This window comes from Rhincodon typus, chromosome 39 (assembly GCF_021869965.1).
Source record: "Rhincodon typus isolate 14 chromosome 39, sRhiTyp1.1, whole genome shotgun sequence".
Taxonomy (NCBI): domain Eukaryota; kingdom Metazoa; phylum Chordata; class Chondrichthyes; order Orectolobiformes; family Rhincodontidae; genus Rhincodon; species Rhincodon typus.
In genome coordinates, this window is record NC_063370.1 from 13,903,655 (window position 1) to 13,924,574 (window position 20,920).

Consider the following 20,920-nt stretch of genomic DNA (forward strand, 5'->3'; position numbering starts at 1 on the left):
TGTTATCTCAGATTCTGTAGCATCTGCAGTTCCTACTATCTCTGTTTGATGTGAGAACCTCCTGGAGGAGGCCAAAATGGATCATCTACCTGATACTTCTGGCTGAAGATTGTTGTGAATGCATCAGCTTTATCTTTTGCACTGATGTACTGGGCACTCTTGTTGCGAAGTTGGGCAGAGTACTTGTGAATTAGAAGGCAGGATGTTAGAATTGGGTTGTAAAAATTATGCAGGGTGGGGGAAGAGGGTAAGAATGCATGGTCTCTCAGAGGTGATGTGCTTTTCTCAGCTTGGAGATAAATGTCTGCAAGCAGCTGCAGATGCATAGCTAGTTCTGAAAATGAGATATATGTATCAATTGGCTGTGTGGTTGGCAACCTAGGCTTGTTTTAATGTTAAGGTAACTGGCTTGAATATCAGTCAATTAATTTAAGGCACTTAGACTGAAAACCAATTGAATTTAAATCTAATGGTGGTGACAACCTAGGACCAATCCTATCATAAGGAAGTTGACAGGTCATCGAGGGTATAGAAGAAGAGGGTTTTTGAAAATCAGGGTGAGTGTGAACTGCCATCAGAAGAGTAAAACTCTGGCTCTCAAGAAATCTATACGCTCTCTGATTAATCACCATCTAAAAGGTATCACGGCACTCTTAGCTAATATTCCTGACACAAGGATTTGACGAAGAAAAAATTCAGAACTGGTGGACAGCAGGGGAAGGCATTTCTGACTGGAGAACAGCAGAGAAAGCAAAGAACATTCTGGAAGACCTAACCTGGCTGTAGTTTTGAGGGTCTGAGTTTTAATTCATTTTTCTTATTACTTGGAAATATGTAAGTGGGACTTGTATTTATTGGAACAGCATACTATTGAAATTTTGTTTTATTCGGGATTAGTTAGTAGTTAAGGGGGAATTGTTTGATTTATTAGTAGTTCTGTTAATTTGTTCACTGTCAGGGTTAGATAAATAAATTGTTACTTGATTATAGAGTGACTGTCAATTGTTCATTTCATTGAACCTACTTTCTGTAACAGATAACAGCAAACTTCTCAGTGTTTTAGTTATAATCATCAGAGGGGTTCGACCTCTACTCTGTAACACTCTCATCTTATAATGTCAAGTATTATCACTGTGAAGGTGGGTCTCTGTCTCCAAAAGAACTATGCAATACTGTCATGGACAGGTGCATCTGTGGCAGATTGAGGATATTTTTCCCTCTTGTTGATTCCTGCACTACCTGTCACACATGCAGCATTAGTGTCCTCTAGGACCTGGCAAGCGGACATTGACATCCTCCATAAAAACCGAAAGAACTGAGGCTGCTGTAAATCAGGAACAAAAATAGAAGTTGCTGGAAAAGTTCAGCAGGTCTGGCAGCATCCGTGAAGAAAAAAATCAGAGTGAACGTCTTGGGTCCAGTGACCCTTTGTCAGAATATCCTCCACCCAGAGTACATTCTGTGCCCTCCAGTGCTTCCTCCAAGTGTCATTTAACATGGTAGACTGCAAAGTCATCAGCTGAGGGAGGACGGTGATCAGTTAGAGATTTCCTTGTCCTTGTTCTACCTGATGCCGTGAGACTTTAGTGTCTGAAGTCAAGGTTGAGGACTCTCAATGCAACTTTCTCTGAACTGCATGGGCCTGGTGATGTCTGGAATATTGTCTGTAAAGTATAAATTCCGTGGGTATGACTGTATCCTGATTTTTGACCTTAGCCCTAAGATGTTAGTCAGAAGGACTTTGCAAGGTTGTCATGGTAATGTCATTTCCAATGCCTAGGTCAATGCCAGGTGGTCCATCTGGTTTCATTTCTTTGTTGATACTTCACAGCAAGTGATACAGCTGAGTCAACCACCTTGCTACGGGTCTGGAGTCACATGTAGGACAGGCCAGGAAAGAATTTCCTTCCCTGAAGGCCATTAGTGGATTTTTCTGATAATTGACGGTAGTTTCATGGTCATCATTACTCTCTCAATTCCAGGTATTTATTGAATTCAAATTCTACAATCGGCCTGGTAGGATTCAAACCTGAGTCCCCAGAACATTCACTGGGGTCTTTGGATTAATTGTCCAGCGATAATAGCACCAGACCATCGCCTTCACTATATTCTGTAAGTGTAGTATATGTATATTAGGGTATGTTAAAGACAAAATGATTATCTTATCAGACTGTAATTGGAGCTAATGTGTGTGTGGAGGCAGAAGATTTGGACATGGTTCTTAATGAATAATTTGTGTTCGTTTTCACTAAAGTAAAGGAAAAGGCAGAACTTTGTAGTTAAGAAGAGCTTTTAAATATTAGAAGAGATAAGAGTGAGAGTGGAAATGTTAAGATGTTCAGCATTCCCAAAAGTGTCTAAATCACGGTGCAGTTGAAATGTAACCCTGGCTTAAGAGAAGCAAAAGAAGAAATAGTAGAAGTTTGACCATTGTTTTTTAAAGGTCTCTGGCCACAGACATACTGTCTGTGGACTGGAGAAGAGCTTGTATTGTTTTACATAAAGGGAGGAAGGGATGGATTGTGACACGGCAGCCTGATTCTGGGTGGGAAAATTATCAGAGCATTTCTGAGATATATTTAAAAAGAGGGAGTGGTCATGTCTGACTAACCTGTTTGAATGTTTTGAGGTGGTAACAAGGAGATTGATGAGGATAGCATGCTAATGAAGTCCACATGATTTTAACAAGGCTTTTGACAAGGTCACTCTGCTGTACTATTGAGAAAATATAAAACTCCTGGAATTCAAAGGAAAATGATGAGGCCTCCTGGCTCAGTGGCACAAAGCAAAGTGTTATCATCAGCTGGTCATTTTGTAACTGGAAGGCTGTTTCCAGTGATATACCAGAGGCATCAGTATTCGTGTCTTTGCTGCTCATGGTAAATATCAATAATTGAGGTTTAAATGTAGAGGCACAATTAAGAACTTGATAGATGGTACAAAAATTGATTGTACGTTGAATAACCGGAAGTAACTTGTAAACTGCAGAAAGGTAGTAATAGACTGGTCACTTAGAAAAGTAGTAAAATTAATTTGTTTCAATAATGGACTTGCAGTGGAATACACCACAGATGGAGAAGGGAACAGAGCACCCTTAGAATGCTGTTCTGTACATCTCTATATTTAGCAGGACAGGTAGATCAGATGATCAAGATGGTGTACAAGACCATTACCTTTCTGCTTTATACTTTGGGCGTCAGCCAATAAAGGAAATGTTAGAAGTGTAGAAAACTCATAGCTAGAGCACAATGCAGAGTCCAGGTCATGACATCACGGGAAAGATATGACTGGATTAGATGCAGCAGAGAAGAGATTTGAGGATTTTGCCAGGAATAGAGAATGAGCTCTGAGGAAAGACTGGATAGACTGCACTAGTTTCTTTGGAGAACACAAGGCAAAAGGGAGACTTTATTGAGTTGAATAAAATTTTGAGGGTCTGAGCTAGAGTGAATATGTCAGCAGTGCAGTGAATAAGCAGGTGACGTACAGTAAATGAAATTGGTGCAATGAGACGAGGAGAAATTGTCGAGGGTGGGGAGATGTGAAACGGTTTAGCTGAAATAGTGAGGAAGCACGTACCCTCACTGTTTGGATTTTTAAAACAAATTGGATATATAGTTGATGTGCTGAGGGGCTATGGATAACAAGCCGGAAGGAGGATTAAACATCACCTTTTCTCAGTTGTGTGCCACCTTCTCAAGAGAAGGAGGTTTAGCATTGAGTATTGTGCAATGTATTCAGGTGATGTGGGTGTTCTTGCTGAGTATTTGTCACACAAGTTGTGCAGCATGGGTGTGACACTTGCAACAATGAAAATTGTGAGGGTAAGATGAAATGAGTGAATGTTAGGTATGTGTCTGGATTGAATGTGATTGATAAAATGAAGGTGGAGTGTACTGAATTATGGAGTGATTTTTTTTAAAAATAGCTTTTCATTTGATGTGGGCGTTACTGGAAAAGCCAGCATTTGTGGCCCATCCCTGATTGCTGTTACGATGGTGTTGGTGAATACCTTTTGAATCGCTGTGGTTCATCTGCTTCGGTGTAGCACGATGCGGATCCATTTTGTCACAGTTTGATTCCACTGGCTGACTTATTAAAGCCATTTCAGAAGGCAGTTAACAGTCAGGTACATTGTCACGGATCTGCAGTCACATCAAGAGCAGTGGTGCAGTTGATATAATGTGCATTTGATGATATATTCTCTGATCTCTATCACTTACCAAACATGGCAAGATTCAGAAGGTAGATGGTACAGACATTGACCATGCATTTGGTAGTCAACGAGAAATCTATAACGGACAGCTCAGCCGGAGAGTACAGTGGCAAATGAAATAAATTCTAGTAATGTTTGAGGTCATTGGATTTGGAGAGTGCAAACAAGGCACTGGACCACACAATAAATGTTAGGCTATGCAAAAGGGTAAGAAGCAGAAGGATCTTACAAACAAATTACATAGAACTGTGAAAGCAGCAGGATGGATAGATAACATGATTAGGAAAGCATATGGGATATTTCTTTATATGCCATGACCTTGCAACCATTTGAGAAGATGCCGCATTTGGTGCTCATTTCACCATTGCATGTATTCACTGATTGGTACTGAGAAATGGTCACTATTCCTAAATCAAATGGGAATATCAGAATCTGGGTAGACCTGACATAACATTCGTCCAATATCATCAGTCAATGGTAGCTGAGCAAAATTGGTGGAGAGATGACTCTTCACTAAATTAAGGGCACAAAGTGAACTCTGCTAAGTAACTTGAGATTAAGAATCAAGATTATTAACAACTTTTATAATGCAATACTGCTAACCAGTTAGCATAGACTCAGCAGCTTAAATGTTCCAGAGGACCATGTCCAATTTACTCCATGGAAATCAAGGAATAATATTCCAGGTGAATGATAATATCATACATGACTCAACAAAGGGGAAACATGATTGAAGAGTTAGAGACATTCTGAAAACAATGCATCCTGACAGGACTAATACTAAACAATAAGTGAATTTATAAAGACTATGATCAAGTTCTTTAGTCATTTAGCCACAAATATAAATGTTGACCCTAAAAAAAAAAAAAAAGGTGATCAGAGAATTTCCACATGCTAAGAGTGTAACAGAGTTGCAAAGGTTTTTAGGAATGGTCTATCAAGTATGAAAAACAGCACCAGGCATACTTAAAAATGAGGTGTCAATTTGGTGAAGCTATAACACGGGACCACTGCATGCCAAACAGAGTAAGCAGCAAGAGTTAGGGCTAAGTGATTCCACAACCAAAAGATCAGATCTAAGCTCTGCAGTCTTGCTACATCCAGTTACCAATTGTGGTGGTCACTTAGACAACTCAGAGGAGGAGAGGTCTTCCTAACTATCTCCATTCTAAATGACAGCAGAGCATCATTGTGCAAAATGACAAGGCTGAACCAATTGCAAGCATCTTCAGCCTAACAAGCCGATTTAACAATCTAAGTGAGCCTCCTCCTCAAGTCCCCATTTTCACAGATGTCAGCCTTCGACAAATTCAATTCACTCCATGTGATATCAAGCACCGTCTGAAGACACTGGATACTGCAAAGGCTGTTTTGGGCCCTGAGAACATTCTGGCGATAGTATAGAAAACTTGAGCTCCAAAACTGACCCTCTCCCCTGATCCATTAGAAGCCAAGCCATTCTAATAGACCTAAAACACTGGCATCCACCCAGTAATGTGGAAAATTGTCCATTTTCTTTCCACAAGTATCAAGATGAATCCAACTCAGCTAATGGCCTACTGCCAATCATCAGCAGAATGTTGGAGGGGTTTGTTGACAGTGCTGTGAAATGGCACTCACTCAACAGGAACCTGTCAACTGACACTCACGTTTGGCTTGCAACAGGCACACTGAGCTCCTGACCTGATTACAGCTTTAGTCCAAGCATGGACAAAAGAGCTGAACTCAAAATAGGAAATGAGGGTGACTGCTCTTGACATTACTGCAGCATTTGAGTAAATAGTGTCAAGGAAACTGAGCAAAACTAGAATCAGTGGGGTTCTGGCGATAACTCTTATTGGTTAGAATCATACGTAAGACAAGGAAAGATTGCTGCTGTTCAATCACCTCAGCCACTAGATATCACTGCAGGAGTTTCTTATGGTATTGTCTTAGGCCCAGTCATCTTCAACTGGTTCATCAATTTTCTTCCTTCCATCATAAGATCAGATGCGAGTAGATTTGCTGATGATTACACATTGATGAACACCATTTATGACTCCTCATATTGAAGCAGTCCATGTCTAAATGCGCACGATGCGGATGATATTCAGGCTTGGGTGATGTGACTATTTCACTGAAATGCCACGGTCAAAAGCCTGGATGTTTCCATTGTCCAAAAACTGAACTGGTCTGGCCATATACATGCAGGTACAAGAGCAGGTCAGAGACTAGGAATCCTGCAGCGAGTAAGTCGCCTGACTTCCCAAAGCCTGTCAGCTATCTACAAGGCACAAGTCAGAAGTGTAATGGTATGCTCTTCACTTACCTAGATGAGTGTAGCTCCAAAAACATTCAAGATACTTGACACCATCCAGGACTATTTGATGGATATCCCATCTGTCACCGTCATCATTTACTCCTTCCAACACTGATGGAGCTGAAAACTGTGCACACCATACATCATGCACTTCAACTAGTCACTAAAGCTCCTTCAACAATGCCTTTCAACTCTATACCTCTCCCACATACAAGGATAAGGGCGACAGTTGCATATGAACACAACCACCTGCATGTTATGGCCAAGGCACTCAAAATCATGAGTTAGAAATATATTGGCTGTTCTTTCACTGTTGTTGGGGCAAAATCCTGGAATTCCCTGGCATCGTGGGCCTACCTACTGCACATGAGCAGCAGTGGTTCAAGTAGGCAGCTCACTACCACCTTCTCAACAGCAATAGGGGGTGGACAATAAATGTTGATCAAGCTGGCAACACCCACATCCTGTGAATGAATAAAAAAATGTATGAGAAAGTAATCAACAAGCTGAGGAGTGTGAGATGGAGCTATTGAGACGTGACCAACAGTAGTACTAGAATGTTGATCAATGAAATTATTTTGAAAATAAGTATTTATTCATTTGTTACAGTCCAGACCAGACAACCTCAAAATATTTTAAGGTAGCCTAGACCCTAACTTATTTTCTTATTTCAAAGATAGATGTGAAATGACTGTTCCAGATGTGGTGCAACTGGTCAACCCACTCAATGTTCAACAAAACACAATTTATTAAACACAATAGTTAAAATAGAAACAAAAGTGGCATTTAGAAGAACTTAACAACTGGGAAACTTAACCGCATAACAGATACAGTACCTATTACTAATTAACTGTTCCAATATAGCAACATGCTATAAACACAACATATACACACCAAAAGGTAAATTCAGACACAGATTCTTACATGCTGTTCAACGTCGAGAGATTTCAGAGAAAGTCACAGTTAGGAATCATTTACTGAAACCTGCAACACTTCTGGGACCCAAACAGCTCCTAACTGCTACAGCTAAATAACTAGAAAGCCTGATCTAGGGAGAACTGGGTAATCCCCTTCCATTGTAACAGCTGCTTTAAAAAAAACCTAAAAGGCCTCTTAGCCTCTCTGCTCCTATGATGCTGCTTGGCCTGCTGTGTTCATCCAGCCCTGCACCTTGTTGTCTAGGCCTCTTAGCCTTTTGATTTAGGCCAGATCCCGTAACCATTTTGATACTTCTGCCTTTACAACCTCTCTTCAAAAGAAATCCAGGACAAAATAACCTTTTTAAAGTGACAGCATCATCACACATTGCTTCAGAGATCTAGCACATTACAAGCCATCACTACAAACAATGGTAGCTTTGTCTGCAGGGTCCACAGGATTGGATTTAGTTCTGCTACAAGCCTCTAATAGGAATTCAGAAAAGGTACACCACAATTGAAGAGGCTCCAGCAGTAATATGGATGTGTGAAATTTTTGATATTTTTAGATTGTTTTTAGACTTTTAAAAAACGGATCAGAAGCCTTAGTTTCTCTTCTTTCTGAAAATGATTGTGTGGATTCCACCTGCTATGCAGTGTTTCCAACTGCATTTAATAAGATTTGACTCCCCCACTGAGTGCGTCCACAGAAAATATTAAATAACCTCGATACAATGTCCAGAATACCAGTTGAAGTGACTGACAGGCAAGCTTTATGTCCTCAGTAACAGGAACATCAGAGAAGCAATTACAACATATCAAGAGAACTCAAAGCACAGACAAGGAATGTCTGCAACTGAGAGGATATCGTCAGGAACAACTGCCAATGTCCATCCCTGGTAAATCAAAACTGAGACAATACTTTGAGTAGTGGAATGATCTCAGATATATACAATTAGTTTGTACTAATGAAAGATGAGTACTACACAAAGCATTCAGAAATGATATTCTTGAAACATTGATTCGAGATCATTTTTTGAGAATATCAAAATGTAAGGCAGTAGCCCAATCCTACGGAAAATTTCAACATTTATTTCAGTCATACAGTAAGGAAACAGACCCTTCGGACCAACTCATCTGTGCTGACCAGACATCCCAATCTGACTGAGTCCTATTTGCTCCCCGATGATTTTATAAACCTCCATAAGGTCACCCCTCAGCCTTCAACTCTCCAGGGGGAAAAAAGCCCCAGCCTATCCAGCCTCTGTCTATACTTCAAACCCTCCATACCCAGCAACATGCTTGAAAATTTTTTCTAAACCCTTTCAAGCTTAACAACATTTTTCTGATAGAAGGGCAACCAGAATTGTGTGCAGTATTCTAAAAGTGGCCTCACCAAATCCTGTACAGCTGCAATATGACATCCCAACTCCTATACTCAATGTTCTGACCAATGACGATAATTGTGCCAAATACCACCTTCACCATCCTTTCTACTTGTGACTCCACTTTCAAGGAACTATGCACCTTTACCCCTAGTTCTCTTTGTTCAACAACCCTGTCCAGGGCCCTACCTGTATAGGTCCTGCCCTACTCTGCCTTACCAAAATGCAACACCTGACATTTATCTAAATTAAACTCCATCTGCTACTCATTGGCCCATTTGATCAAGGTCCCATTGTACTCTGCGATAATCATCTTCACTGTCCAGTACACCACCTATTTTGGTGTTATCTGCAAACTTACTAACCCTACTGCCTATATTCGCATCCAAATTCTTTACATAGATGACGAAAAGCAGTGACCCAACACCAAACCCTGTGGCACACCGCTGGTCACAGACCTTGGAAAAGCAACCCTCTACCACCACCCTTTGTCTCCTACCTTCAAGCCAAGTTTATATTCGATAGGCTAGTTCTCCCCACATCCCATGTGATCTAACATTGCTAACCAATGCATCATGCAGAACCTTGTTGAACACTTTGAGAGGTCCCCACAGAAAATTTCTACCGTTCTGCCTTCTTTGTCATATCTTCAAAAAATTCAATCAAGATAATAAGACACAATTTTCCACACACAAAGCTATGTTGACTATCCCTAATCAGTCCTTGCCTTTCCAAATGCATGTAAATCCTGTCCCTCAGAATCCCCTCCAACAACTTACCCACCACCAATGTAAGGCTCACTGATCTGTAGTTCCCCAGCTTTTCCTTTCAGCCTTTTTAAAATAATGGTGCCATATTAGCCAATCTCCAGCCTTCCGGCACCTCACCCATGGCTGTCTATGATATAAGTATCTCAGCAAGGGTTCCAGCAATCTCTTCCCCAGCTCCCCACAAAGTTCTGTGAAACACTTGATCAGGTCCCAGGGATTTATCTACCTTTATACATTTACAGACCTCCAGCACCTCCCCTTCTAGAATATGAACTGTTTTCAAGACAATCCTAATTTACGTCCCCAAGTTCCCGAGCTTCCATGTCCTACTCCACAGTACACACTGATGCAAAATATTTGTTTAGGATCTTGCTCATTTCTTATGGTTCTGCACATAAACAGCCATGTTGAACTTTAAGGGGCCCTATTCTCTCCTTAGTTACTCTTTTGCCCTTAATGTACCTAAGGAAAATCCAAAGACTTTCTATAACTCTATTTGCCAAAACTATCTCATGTCCCCTTTCTCCCTTCTGATTTCCTTCTTAAGTATGCTTCTACTGCCCTTTTACTTGGAATTCACTCAATCGCAGCTGTCTTTCCCTGACTTATGCCTCCTCCTTTTTCTTGACCAGAGCCTCATTTTCTCTAGTCATCCAGTATTCCCTATACCTACCAGACTTTCCCTTCACACTGACAGGAACATACTGTCTCTCAACTCGTTATTTCATTTTTAAAAGCCTCTCACTTCTTAACAATTCCTTTACTTGTGAACAGCCTCCCCCAATCAACTTCTGAAAGTTCCTGTCTAAAACCATCAAAATTGGCCCGACTCCAATCTAGAACTTTGACTTTTTGATCAGGCCTGTCCGTTTCCACAACAATGTTAAAACTTATGGAATTATGATCACTTGCCCCAAATTGCTCCTTGACTGACACCTCAGTCACTTATCCTGTCTTATTTTCCAACAGAAGGTCAAGTATTGGTCTAGTAGATGCATCCACATACTGAATAAGAAAGTTTTCTTGTACACAGTTAAATTCATCCCTTTCCAAGCCCTTAACACGATGACAGTCCCAATCTATGTTTGGAAAGTGAAAATCCCCTACTCTTACAACCCTACTATTCCTACTGATATCGGAGATCTCCTGGCATATTTGCTTCTCAATTTCCTGCTGACTATTGGGGACATACAATATAATCCCTTGTCTCTTTCTTATTTCTCAGTTCCACCCATATAACTTCACTGGACGATCTCCCAGGAATATCCTCCCTAGGTACAGCTGTAATATTATCCCTAACCAAAAACAAATGGATACTTTTTTTAAAGGTGCCAAACAGGTAATGAATATCTCAGATATTGGATAAGCCCTCATTAACATCAAAGCATTGAAGCTCTGAAAGACATCTTGATGCTTTCAAATAAGGAATCAAAAGCGGTTAAAGCTATTGAAATGAAACTCTCAAAGCATCATACATTGACATCAGTGAACATTGGTTGCAATCAGCACCACTTGCATTGGTAAAAGGCAAAATGAAAGCACAGAATAAAAATTATAATGGAAGTTATTGAATTTATTGAACTTGCCCAATAGCACAAAAAATCCTACATGGCATAAAATTCATTAGATCATGAAAACTGTACAAACAATAACTGTGCAAACTATAAAAACTGTACAAACACAAGAACTGTGAATAAAATAACAAAAACAATAAATTAAGAACCACGAGTGGATTCTTCCCAGGACTTAAACAATGTGGGCTATGGTGAGAAATTTGGGAAAATCAGGTGAAATGTCAAATGATGCCTTTCTCAAAGTCAAGACCCGGACGCACCTGTTCCCTCAGTCACCACTGCAGGTGTCAGATCAGCCTCCTTGAGAGTAAAGCTAAATAAAGTGACTGGCCGAAATGGAGTCCCCAGTCTTGCACTCAGTTCCTGTGTGGACTAGCTAGCGGCAGTATTCGCTGACATCTTTAACCCGTCTTGCTACAATCTGAAGGCCCCACGTGCTTCAAGAAGACTTGGAGACGGAAAGGACTGCAGATGCTGGAAGTTAGAGTCAAAAAATGTGGAGATGGAAAAGCACAGCAGGTCAGTCAGTATCTGAGGAGCAGGAAAGTCAATGTTTTGGGCTGAAACCCTTTTTCAAGAATAGAGAGACTAAACTAGGACTAGAGATCCTTGGATACTGTCTGGCCTGCTGTGCTTTTCTAGCTCCACATTTTTTGCTTCAAAAAGACTACCATCATCCCAGTACCAAAGAAAACACATGCAATACACCTCAACAACTACCGCTTGGTGGCTCTAACCTCCATAATCATGAACTGCTTCAAAAGGTTAGTCATAGTCCACATCAACTCTAGCCCCCCAGCCAGCCTTGATAACTTGCAATTTGCCTACCGGCAAAACAGAGCCACAGCAGATGCCATTTCCTACACTCATCCCTGGAACTTCTGGACAATAAGGATACCTATGTCAGGCTCTGACTTTTTGATTACAGATCCACCTTCAACATGATAACCCCAACCAAACTAATCTCAAAACTCCGAGACCTCCACTCTCTGCAACTGGATCCTTAACTTCCTGGCCCACGGGCTGCAATCAGAGAAGGCAGACAACAGCACCTCCTCCATGATAATCAGAGAACAAGAGAAACAAGACCATACCTCTTGAAGCGTACTTGCCAGTTGTATTTATATCAAATCTTCTTTCCCAATCTCATTCATGACTCTCACTTGTGCCAGTATGTGAGGATTCATGTCCCAGTGATGATTCTGTTTGTTCAAAGACCTCCTCCAGTCCTAATTATAAAGAATACACCAAGACTAGAATGCTGTGGTGGAGACTCACTGTTCTCCAAGAGTTGGTGGATGGACAATCTTGGGGTCCAGCGTGATAATTCAACAATAGTGTGTATGGAGCTGGGTAAGTTGGCAAAGGAGCAGGAATGATACTGTTGCACCCCTCTCCCTCCCACATAAGGGTTAAGCCAGAAGTAGGTGAGCGTGCTGCTCAGGAGGGACACCGGAGGGCTTCTGGATTTCATTGGCAGCTGTTATATTTCACTCAGGCCCCAAGACTACATCGCAGCCATGGGCTTTATGGCTACTTGCCTCCTGCCAGGTGTATGTGCCCTCAGCTCTCAATACTGCCCATTTTAAGGGGCTACTAGGCTTGGAGTGAAAATGGTCAGAGTACCTGCCATTTCCTCCTTTATGAGCATGCCATTCAAAATTTCCCCACACATAATCTGGATTGCCTCCATCTTTGGTTGCAGCAGTGCTGACTTGCTGTCTTTTTTTTTTGTTAATCGCTGGTCTATCCAGTGTCCAGCAGTTGATTCTTGCTTTCTTGGCTGTTGGAAAGACTTTGTGGTCCTTTTCAGCAAGGGATGCTGGCTGGGACATAGCAGTACGATACTTCATTAACTCAGAAAAAGTTTCCCTATAAGCATCACTGAATGAGGAAATGGTCAACAATGGCTGGTGAGATTTTCACTGAGACACAACAGTCAGTCCCATGGGATGGCATATACAGCAGGGGCAATGAGCTCACTACCATCCATATGCAACAATAAGTGGGGTGATTGGAGAGCCTGGCCACAACCTACTACCTCACAGCTTCCCTGGTTCTCTGTGGCCAAATTTGAAATCTAAACTGCCCTTCCCCACAGACTGACTCTGACTCTGTGAACAAGACTGCCTGCTCGATAACTGCTCCTGACTAGTACATAATTCCTGACGTTTCCCATAGCCCTCCATGGCTGAGAACTAGCCCTAATTAGCTGTGACTGGCTCACTTTAATGATTACAGCCAAACTGTCTCTGACTGGCTCACCTCAGTGAGCCTGACTTTGGGATCACTTTGGTTCTACAGCCACTTTTCTTTCAAAGGCTTAATCGAATGCTACTGAGACTTGTCCAGTACTTAACCTGTGATGGAGATAGGATATTCTATCACTGCTGTGCTTAGAGTTCTGCGAATTTGGCATGAGATTACCAAGTTTTACCAATAAAACTTGCACAACCATGGTACCAAGCATCAAAGTGGCAATGCCATTGTAGAGAATAGCAATGCAAAAGGGACAATGATATCAGTAAATGTGAAGAACGTTTTATTTGTTGTGGAAAATGCAGGGTTGGCAACAAATTTTGTGTTCTCTTTCCTCTGTGCCACAATCTATGGTTTGCTAGAGTGCATTCCTCAGTATTCTGCATTGAAGAGTAGGGTTTCATCAGTTTTCTTTGGGAAGATGCCAGTTTTGCCTGGGTGGAGATTATGAGATGCGCATTCTGTCCATGTGTCAATGCAAAAGACTGAGACTTTAAATGTGTATTTTTTTTTAACTGTGGTGAGGATATTAGTTCTTGCACAATATGCGGAATTTGGACCCTGCACTGATCCATTCACAGGAATTACACTTCAGCAGATGTGTCTAGTGCAGAACAAATCTGCTTAGCTTGTAACAGTCCCTACAAGCTCCATCAAGGGTGCTAGTGTTTACGTCAGTGATAGCACGGTCAGCAAAAACTCTCCACATCCTGAATTTTTATTTTTGCCCCCTAACCATGGTGAAGGTGATTTAAAAATGTATCAAGAGAGCTTGCTTCACCAAATACTACCTTTTCAGTATTTCTGTCACATCTTGTTATTGATTCCACTTGTTTGATTTGCACGTAATACAGCATTTGTCATATGTCATGTCTATTTTTGGGTGGGTTTGAAGTGTCATAATGTATATAACCAGTTTGTAAGTAGATAGACTACAAACCTGGCAATCTCATGCCAAGTCCCAGAATTCTAAGCTCAGAAGTGACAGAATTTTCTATCTCCATCACAGGTTGCTCACACTCTGGACATAAGTGAATTGACTATTGTAATTACCCATACTGTATATTGTAATATATTGTAACCATCACTGTAATGTGATCCAAAATTCGAGTCGGAGATGTACAGCATGGAAACAGACCTTTCAGTACAACTTGCCCATGCCAACCAGATATCCTAAATTAATTTGCCAGCATTTGGCCCATATCCCTCTAAACCCTTCCTATTCATATACCCAACCAGATGCCTTCTAAATGTTTTAATTGAACCCACCTCAACTACCTGCTCTGGCAAAAATAATAAAAGTCACATGGTGAGCTGGATTGGGACTTGGTGAACTTCTCTCACTGTGGGTTCTTAATTAACATTTCTCTTAGTTTCAGTCAGCTAAAAACACTGAAATTGAGTTGTGGTTAACGTGCAAATACTTTAGTGCTGTGACATTTAAATTAGTGACAGTGATGTCAGTTGATGTTCATTTGGGATGGCAATTTAGGTACTTTTAATCAACGTGTTTAGAGATGTTATGATAGTGTAACTGACAGCTGAAAATTGCATTTCAATGCTAATGAGATCAAGTGATGCTTAAAAGATTGTCAAATACCTCTGATAGAAAACAATCAACTTGGTAATCAGGAATTATTCAAATCAACTGAGAAGGTTATTGTAAACTGCGGAATTTGTGCAATGAACAGTCAGGATTGGAACGAGCCATTATTGTCATCAACATTTTCAGCAAGACCTCGAGAAAGGTCAGAATTGGAGTTGGTTGAATTTGAAGGGAAAGTTTATGGGCATTTATAATCAGCCTGTTCAGATGCATCTCTGTAGCGTGCAGGACTTGAAACCAAGCCTTCTGGCTCAGAGTTAGGGATAGTATCATGGCACTGCAAAACCTTTCAGGAAAAGTTTATATCCTTATTATCAACTATTACTGAAGATCAATTGAGATAAATTATTGCACGGTATTATTACTCTGGACACAGTGATAAGAAAACTGAAACAAATTTATCTGGCATGCAGTAATCGTATCCTGGTATTTATGATAACAGACTGCAGTTTGCAAATGAACATTTAGTTAGGTGGATTGGCTGTGCTAAATTACCCAATAGTGTCTTTGGATGTGTAGGTTAGGTGTGTTAGCCATGGGAAATGCAGGGTTACAGGGGCAGAGGGGAATAGGCCTGGGTTGGATGCTGTTCGGAGGGTCGGTGTGGACTCGTTGGGCCAAATGGCCTGTTTCCACACTATAGGGATTCTGTGAAAATTTACAACATTTTGCCAAGGAACATGACTTTGTTCATTTAGTAAATTCTCCTTTTTAACCACCCATTGGATGATGAAGTAGGAGTCAGAACCATAACAGAACACTTCATAAAGAATAAAGATATTGATTTGGCTCTATTAAATTATAGATCGTCAACATGGCAAAATAGACTATTACTAGCAGAAGTAGTAATGGGAAGCAGACTGCAAACACAACTTTCATTACTGTCTGACAAACTAATGGGGCAGCACAGTGGCTTAGTGGTTAGCACTGCTGCCTCACATCGCCAGAGACCCGGGTTTGATTCCACCCTTGGGCAACTGTCTGTGTGGAGTTTTCATGTTCTCCCCATGTCTGCATGGGTTCCTCCAGGTGCTCCAGTTTCCTCCCATACTCCAAAGATATGCAGGCTAGGTGGAATAGCCATGCTGAATTGCCCCTAGTGTTCAGGGATGTGGAGATTAGCTGGGTTATAGGGGGATGGGTCAGTGTGGACCTGTTGGGCCGAAGGGCCTGTTTTCCACACTGCAGGGATTATATGAAATTTAACCTGCATATTATAATGCAAGCCTTTGAAAGTGTCAGACAATGTGGAAGAAGTAAAGACAACAATCTCTTCCCCCATTGTTAGCAAAACAGTGAGCTGGTCATCAACTTCAGGTGAGGGTGGAGGGCAGAGAGGTTTAAAAAGGCAGTTTGCAACAGAGAAAAAGAAACCACGGTTATCTTTGCATGCTATGACAATTCTGGAATGGTGATAAGTTTTATTAGATGAGATTAGACCCTGAGATTGTATTAGGTGTGGTCCAGCCAGATCTGGTGGTGAATGGCTAAACCAGTTAAAATGGAGGAAGAGGCTAAACTCTTCCATATCCATCCAAGTTTGTATCACTTGGATTTAAGGTGAGTGGAGAAAGTGGCCATACCAGGGGAGCAGTCAAAGTGAGTGTGTGTCATAGTTCTATTGGGGACAAGGACATCAGAGATGGACGTGAAGGTTTGATCAAGAGTATAGGCAGCCACAAAATGTTGTACAAATAGATAATTTATTAATTACATAAATAAAGATCTTTCTTTACAATCCACTTGGGAAGATAACAAGATGGGCAAATCTGTGGGACCACAGCCACAAAAAAAAAGGCAGAGAGCCAAGGAAAGAAAGCTGTTGCCAAAATAAAAGGCATACCCTTTGGTCCAGACCCGAAACGTCAGCTTTCCTGCTCCTCTGATGCAGCCTGGCCTGCTGTGTTCATCCAGCTCTACACCTTGTTATCTCAGACTCCAGCATCGGCAGTTCCTACTATCTCATATCTGGCACATTGTTTGTTAAAAAGTCTTATCTACAGGTAAACAAAATGAGAGTGAAAACCATGAATCATGGTTTTATCCTGAATCATGCCCAAAATTACACAGAAATCTGACTTTAGATATTTCAGATAAGCACTGCCAGAAATATTCTTTTTGATTTAATCACAGCACAATATGTAACAAAATAAATATGGGGAGGAGTTTCTGCTGAGTTTTTTTTAATTTAAAATTTGAACCCCTCCTCACGCAACTTGAGGTGAGCTCAGAAACAGAATGAAGATGCTGTTCCTTCTGTTGATCACAGCTACTGTCCTGCGTTCTGTGAGTTTACTTCTAATTTTATATCAGTTTCAAATCACTTCAAAATATTCCTGTTGTGAGTTTTTGTGTTCAGATCAACTGTGGCTCAATGCCCCTTGCTGTTAGATGCTGGTTCTGGGTTCAAACTCCATTCTGGAGACTTAAATATGTAATCTAGCCTGCAAATCCAGTACAGCGCTAAGGAATGCTACACGCTTGGACCTACCTTTCAAAATCAAGCCTTGACCCCTGTTCCAGGTACATGGAGCAGATCTAATGATTCTGTTGCAAAGAAGATCAGTTGAGTTTGTCCCTGGTGTCCTGGCCAATGCTTGTTCCTCAATCAACAGCACAAAGAACACTGATCTCAGTAAATGTGTGACAATCTTGTTGCAAATTGACTAACGCATCTTCTCTTAAAAAGTACTTCATTGACTCTCTGGGAGGTCCTGAAAGCTGCTCATTAAATACAAGCCCTTGATGTTCACTCTCAGTTCTCTGAGAGGCATGGTGCAGGGGCCCTCACCCAATCTGCCCGCGATCTCAGTAATAACAATTAGTGATGAAAATGGGAAGATGCTGCTGGTTAGCTCTCATAGTCCTCACTTCAGACCCTCAATGGTCATCTGGATCAATTTCTATATTGTCTACCTTGACCCCACTAGCTACTTAAGAGAAATGTAGAGCCATACTTACTCAAAGCTGTTTGTTGCATTCCAAGTTGATAGCATGTTGTGCTGTTGGAAGAGTTAGACTTGGATCAACGTGCCTCTTCTTATAAACTCTTAAATAATCACATCAAATTGCTCCCACTATCTGGGGTGATTTAGGAATGCAGGCGAGAGAGATAGAAATTTCATTCCAGACTCAACCCAGTATTTAACGTAAGATCTGTAACTGCCCCACGAGGTGGATACAGAGAGGACTATAGGAGACTCTTCCTCCATTTTAAGACACATTCAGATCAGAGGTATTTTTGTAAACTGGAGCACTGACTTTCTGACACTTGCTCATATTCAGTGACAGTGCATGTCAGCACCAGGGCCTCATTAAATTGTCACTAATATCAACATTTCATACAGCGATAATGGTTCTTTACTGAAGGATTCGTGAGATTGCTCACTATGATCAATCAACATTACGTAATTAGCAGAGCAGTGTAAATTTTGTGACTTTTTAATATGAATAAAGACTTCTGTGCTAAGAAGGGTCCCGACCCGAAACGTCAACTTTCCTGCTCCTCTGATGCTGCCTGGCCTGCTGTGTTCATCCAGCTCTACACCTTGTTATCTCAGACTCCAGCATCAGCAGTTCTACTATCTCAGGGTAACCTGACTGTAGCTTGACGGAAATGTGGCTGCCGCAAGTTACCTGACAAATGGCTACCAACTGGATTACAGGAAGACCTGTCCAGACATGTAAAAACACTCATCCAGCAGCAAACAAAATTCCTTGATAACTCATTGTGACAAAGTCAATTGGGCACCGTCCAGACCAAAAATTAAGCATGGGTGGAAGATGTCTCCTAAACACCAGTGCCTTACATGAGCATGATTTAGTTTTTTTTTCGGTAAGTCACCTCGTAACAGGAGCCATCTCAGCTTGTCAGCTAAGAATGATTCAAAAAAGGAAGCTGGATGGACAAAGAGATATTCCATCTTGAACCATCCAGCAGAGACCGAAGAGGGAGAGAAAAAGAGAAAGCCATCTCAAAAAAGCTAAATGGTATACTCCAAAGTAATCGGGTAGCTAAAAGAGCTTTACCTGCAGATCCAGTAGCCAAGAATCATTTCTCTCCCAAAATTTGTTTTCCTGTTGGTCTAGACATACACGAAAAGAATCAACTAACCAACACAGAAGCCATTATAGACGTCAGATCTGAATTTAACTGTCAATCATATCACTTCTGCAATGAAGAACTTAAGAAACAGGCTCTAATGATATACAATGGAGACATTAATTATTTTTTCTTATAAGTGTTCTCAATCTTATTAGCACCCGTTTTGGTCTTGATGTCTATTATTTATTGTCAATAACTTTATTGCTTAACGCTTAAGAAATCACCAGGATTAACTTGTAATAAACCAACCTTTAACCTACCAACCAAAGCCTTCTCTGGTGATCTGTTTATACTTGAATTATTTAAATTGAAAGAGGGATACATGAGTTATATTAATCATTGGTTCATTGACCATGTGGCGGACATGCCTGATAGTCGTGGCAGTATTAATAATTATTTTACTCATACATGCTTTAATTATGGTGTAAAGTTTTTGTTAATTAAAATATGTTTTAACGATTAAAATTAAAGATTCCATTTAACATTTTCACAACTTACTCAACATGTTTTAAATGCTTGTCCACTAAATGACTGAAAGGTGTTTTTTTTTTACACTGAGGTTTTTACCTGCAGTCTGTGAAGAAAACAGGGTTTATATTTATTTAAAATTATTGCAGTCATGAGAAACTTGTGGAGGATTCATGATAAAGTACTAACCACACCAAACTAAAACATAGTAACTGTGCAGTATGGTGCGAGGTGGAAATAGCTTGGTGACTCTGAGGTGGCTGTAACTCCACACATTTACTGTGATGTTCCAGGTACAGGAATACTCAAGGGCTGTCTCTGTACATTCCACCAAGCTGCTGAATCTGACACGCCGCCTGGAGAAGATGGAAACTGGTCATTCCTACACTCGGCTCGACTTGGATCTCCAGCTTCAACAGCTCAAAGAGCTGAAGTCACTCACCAATCAGCTGAGGCGCTCCCTTAATGGCAGCAACAGCATCATCAATCAGCTCTACAGTGAGTTCAGGAAGAGACAAATTGCTCTCCTTATTGTCTCGTGTTTCTCCGTCTTGCACTAGTTGAATGCTTTACATCTTTGGGACACTGACAAAATTGCCAGGGGAGCAGTTGCAGAGATTTACTGATCTGATGGAGGGAGTTATTAGTTACAATAACAACAAATTGCTTTTTTCTAGTGCCTTTGAAGGAGCCCCTGCAAGTTGGCGTTGGCTGAGTAGGCAGCATCCAATCTCCTGAGCACAGGCTTGTCCTCTTCGTCAGCTTTTTCCTTTTGTTTTTTTTTCCCCTTCTTTCCCCTTTTTTTTTAACCTCAAACTTACGTGATGAAGAGAGCTCTTCGGTGGGAAGGCAGCTTCAACGTGCTCCGCAGCGGTAGCATTGTCTTCACAGGCAGCATGGTTACAGAGTTGGTTGGCTGGTCTGCAAAGTCTGTAGCCTCGCTTCCGCATGGAGTGGACCCCTGATGGTGGCATGGTATGGGCTGGGGAGCCCGAAGCTAAATTTCCTTCTCTTGAAGGAGATGATGTCACACAACTAAGCTGTACAGTTCAATCCCATCTTTCCAGCTCAAAGCCCCTTTCCCTATAGGCGACTGCAATTCAAATACATTTCCAGATATTTTTTCAGTGCAACAAGGGTTTGTGCTTCTCCTACTTTTGGCCAGCAATTTCCAGAACTCTATTGCTCTTGGGGTGAAGAATTTCTCATCTTCCCCCCCCTTATTCCTTGCACTAATTACTTTTATTCTATGTCCCCTGGTTATTGACTGCTCTGTTAGTGGAAAGAAGTCCTTCCTATTTGCTTTAATTTGGCCCCAGCA

General features: G+C 41.1%; 1 protein-coding gene across 1 annotated transcript in view; it reads right to left on the minus strand.

Annotated features, from left to right (window-relative positions):
• The window catches only part of LOC109927310 (olfactomedin-4-like), a 34,268-nt gene extending 13,695 nt beyond the window's left edge, over positions 1–20,573 (minus strand). Inside the window, 1 exon segment of the mRNA XM_020527294.2 lies at positions 20,421–20,573. Coding sequence (XP_020382883.2) covers positions 20,421–20,573 — 153 coding nt within the window.
• Positions 20,574–20,920: the final 347 nt, after the last annotated feature.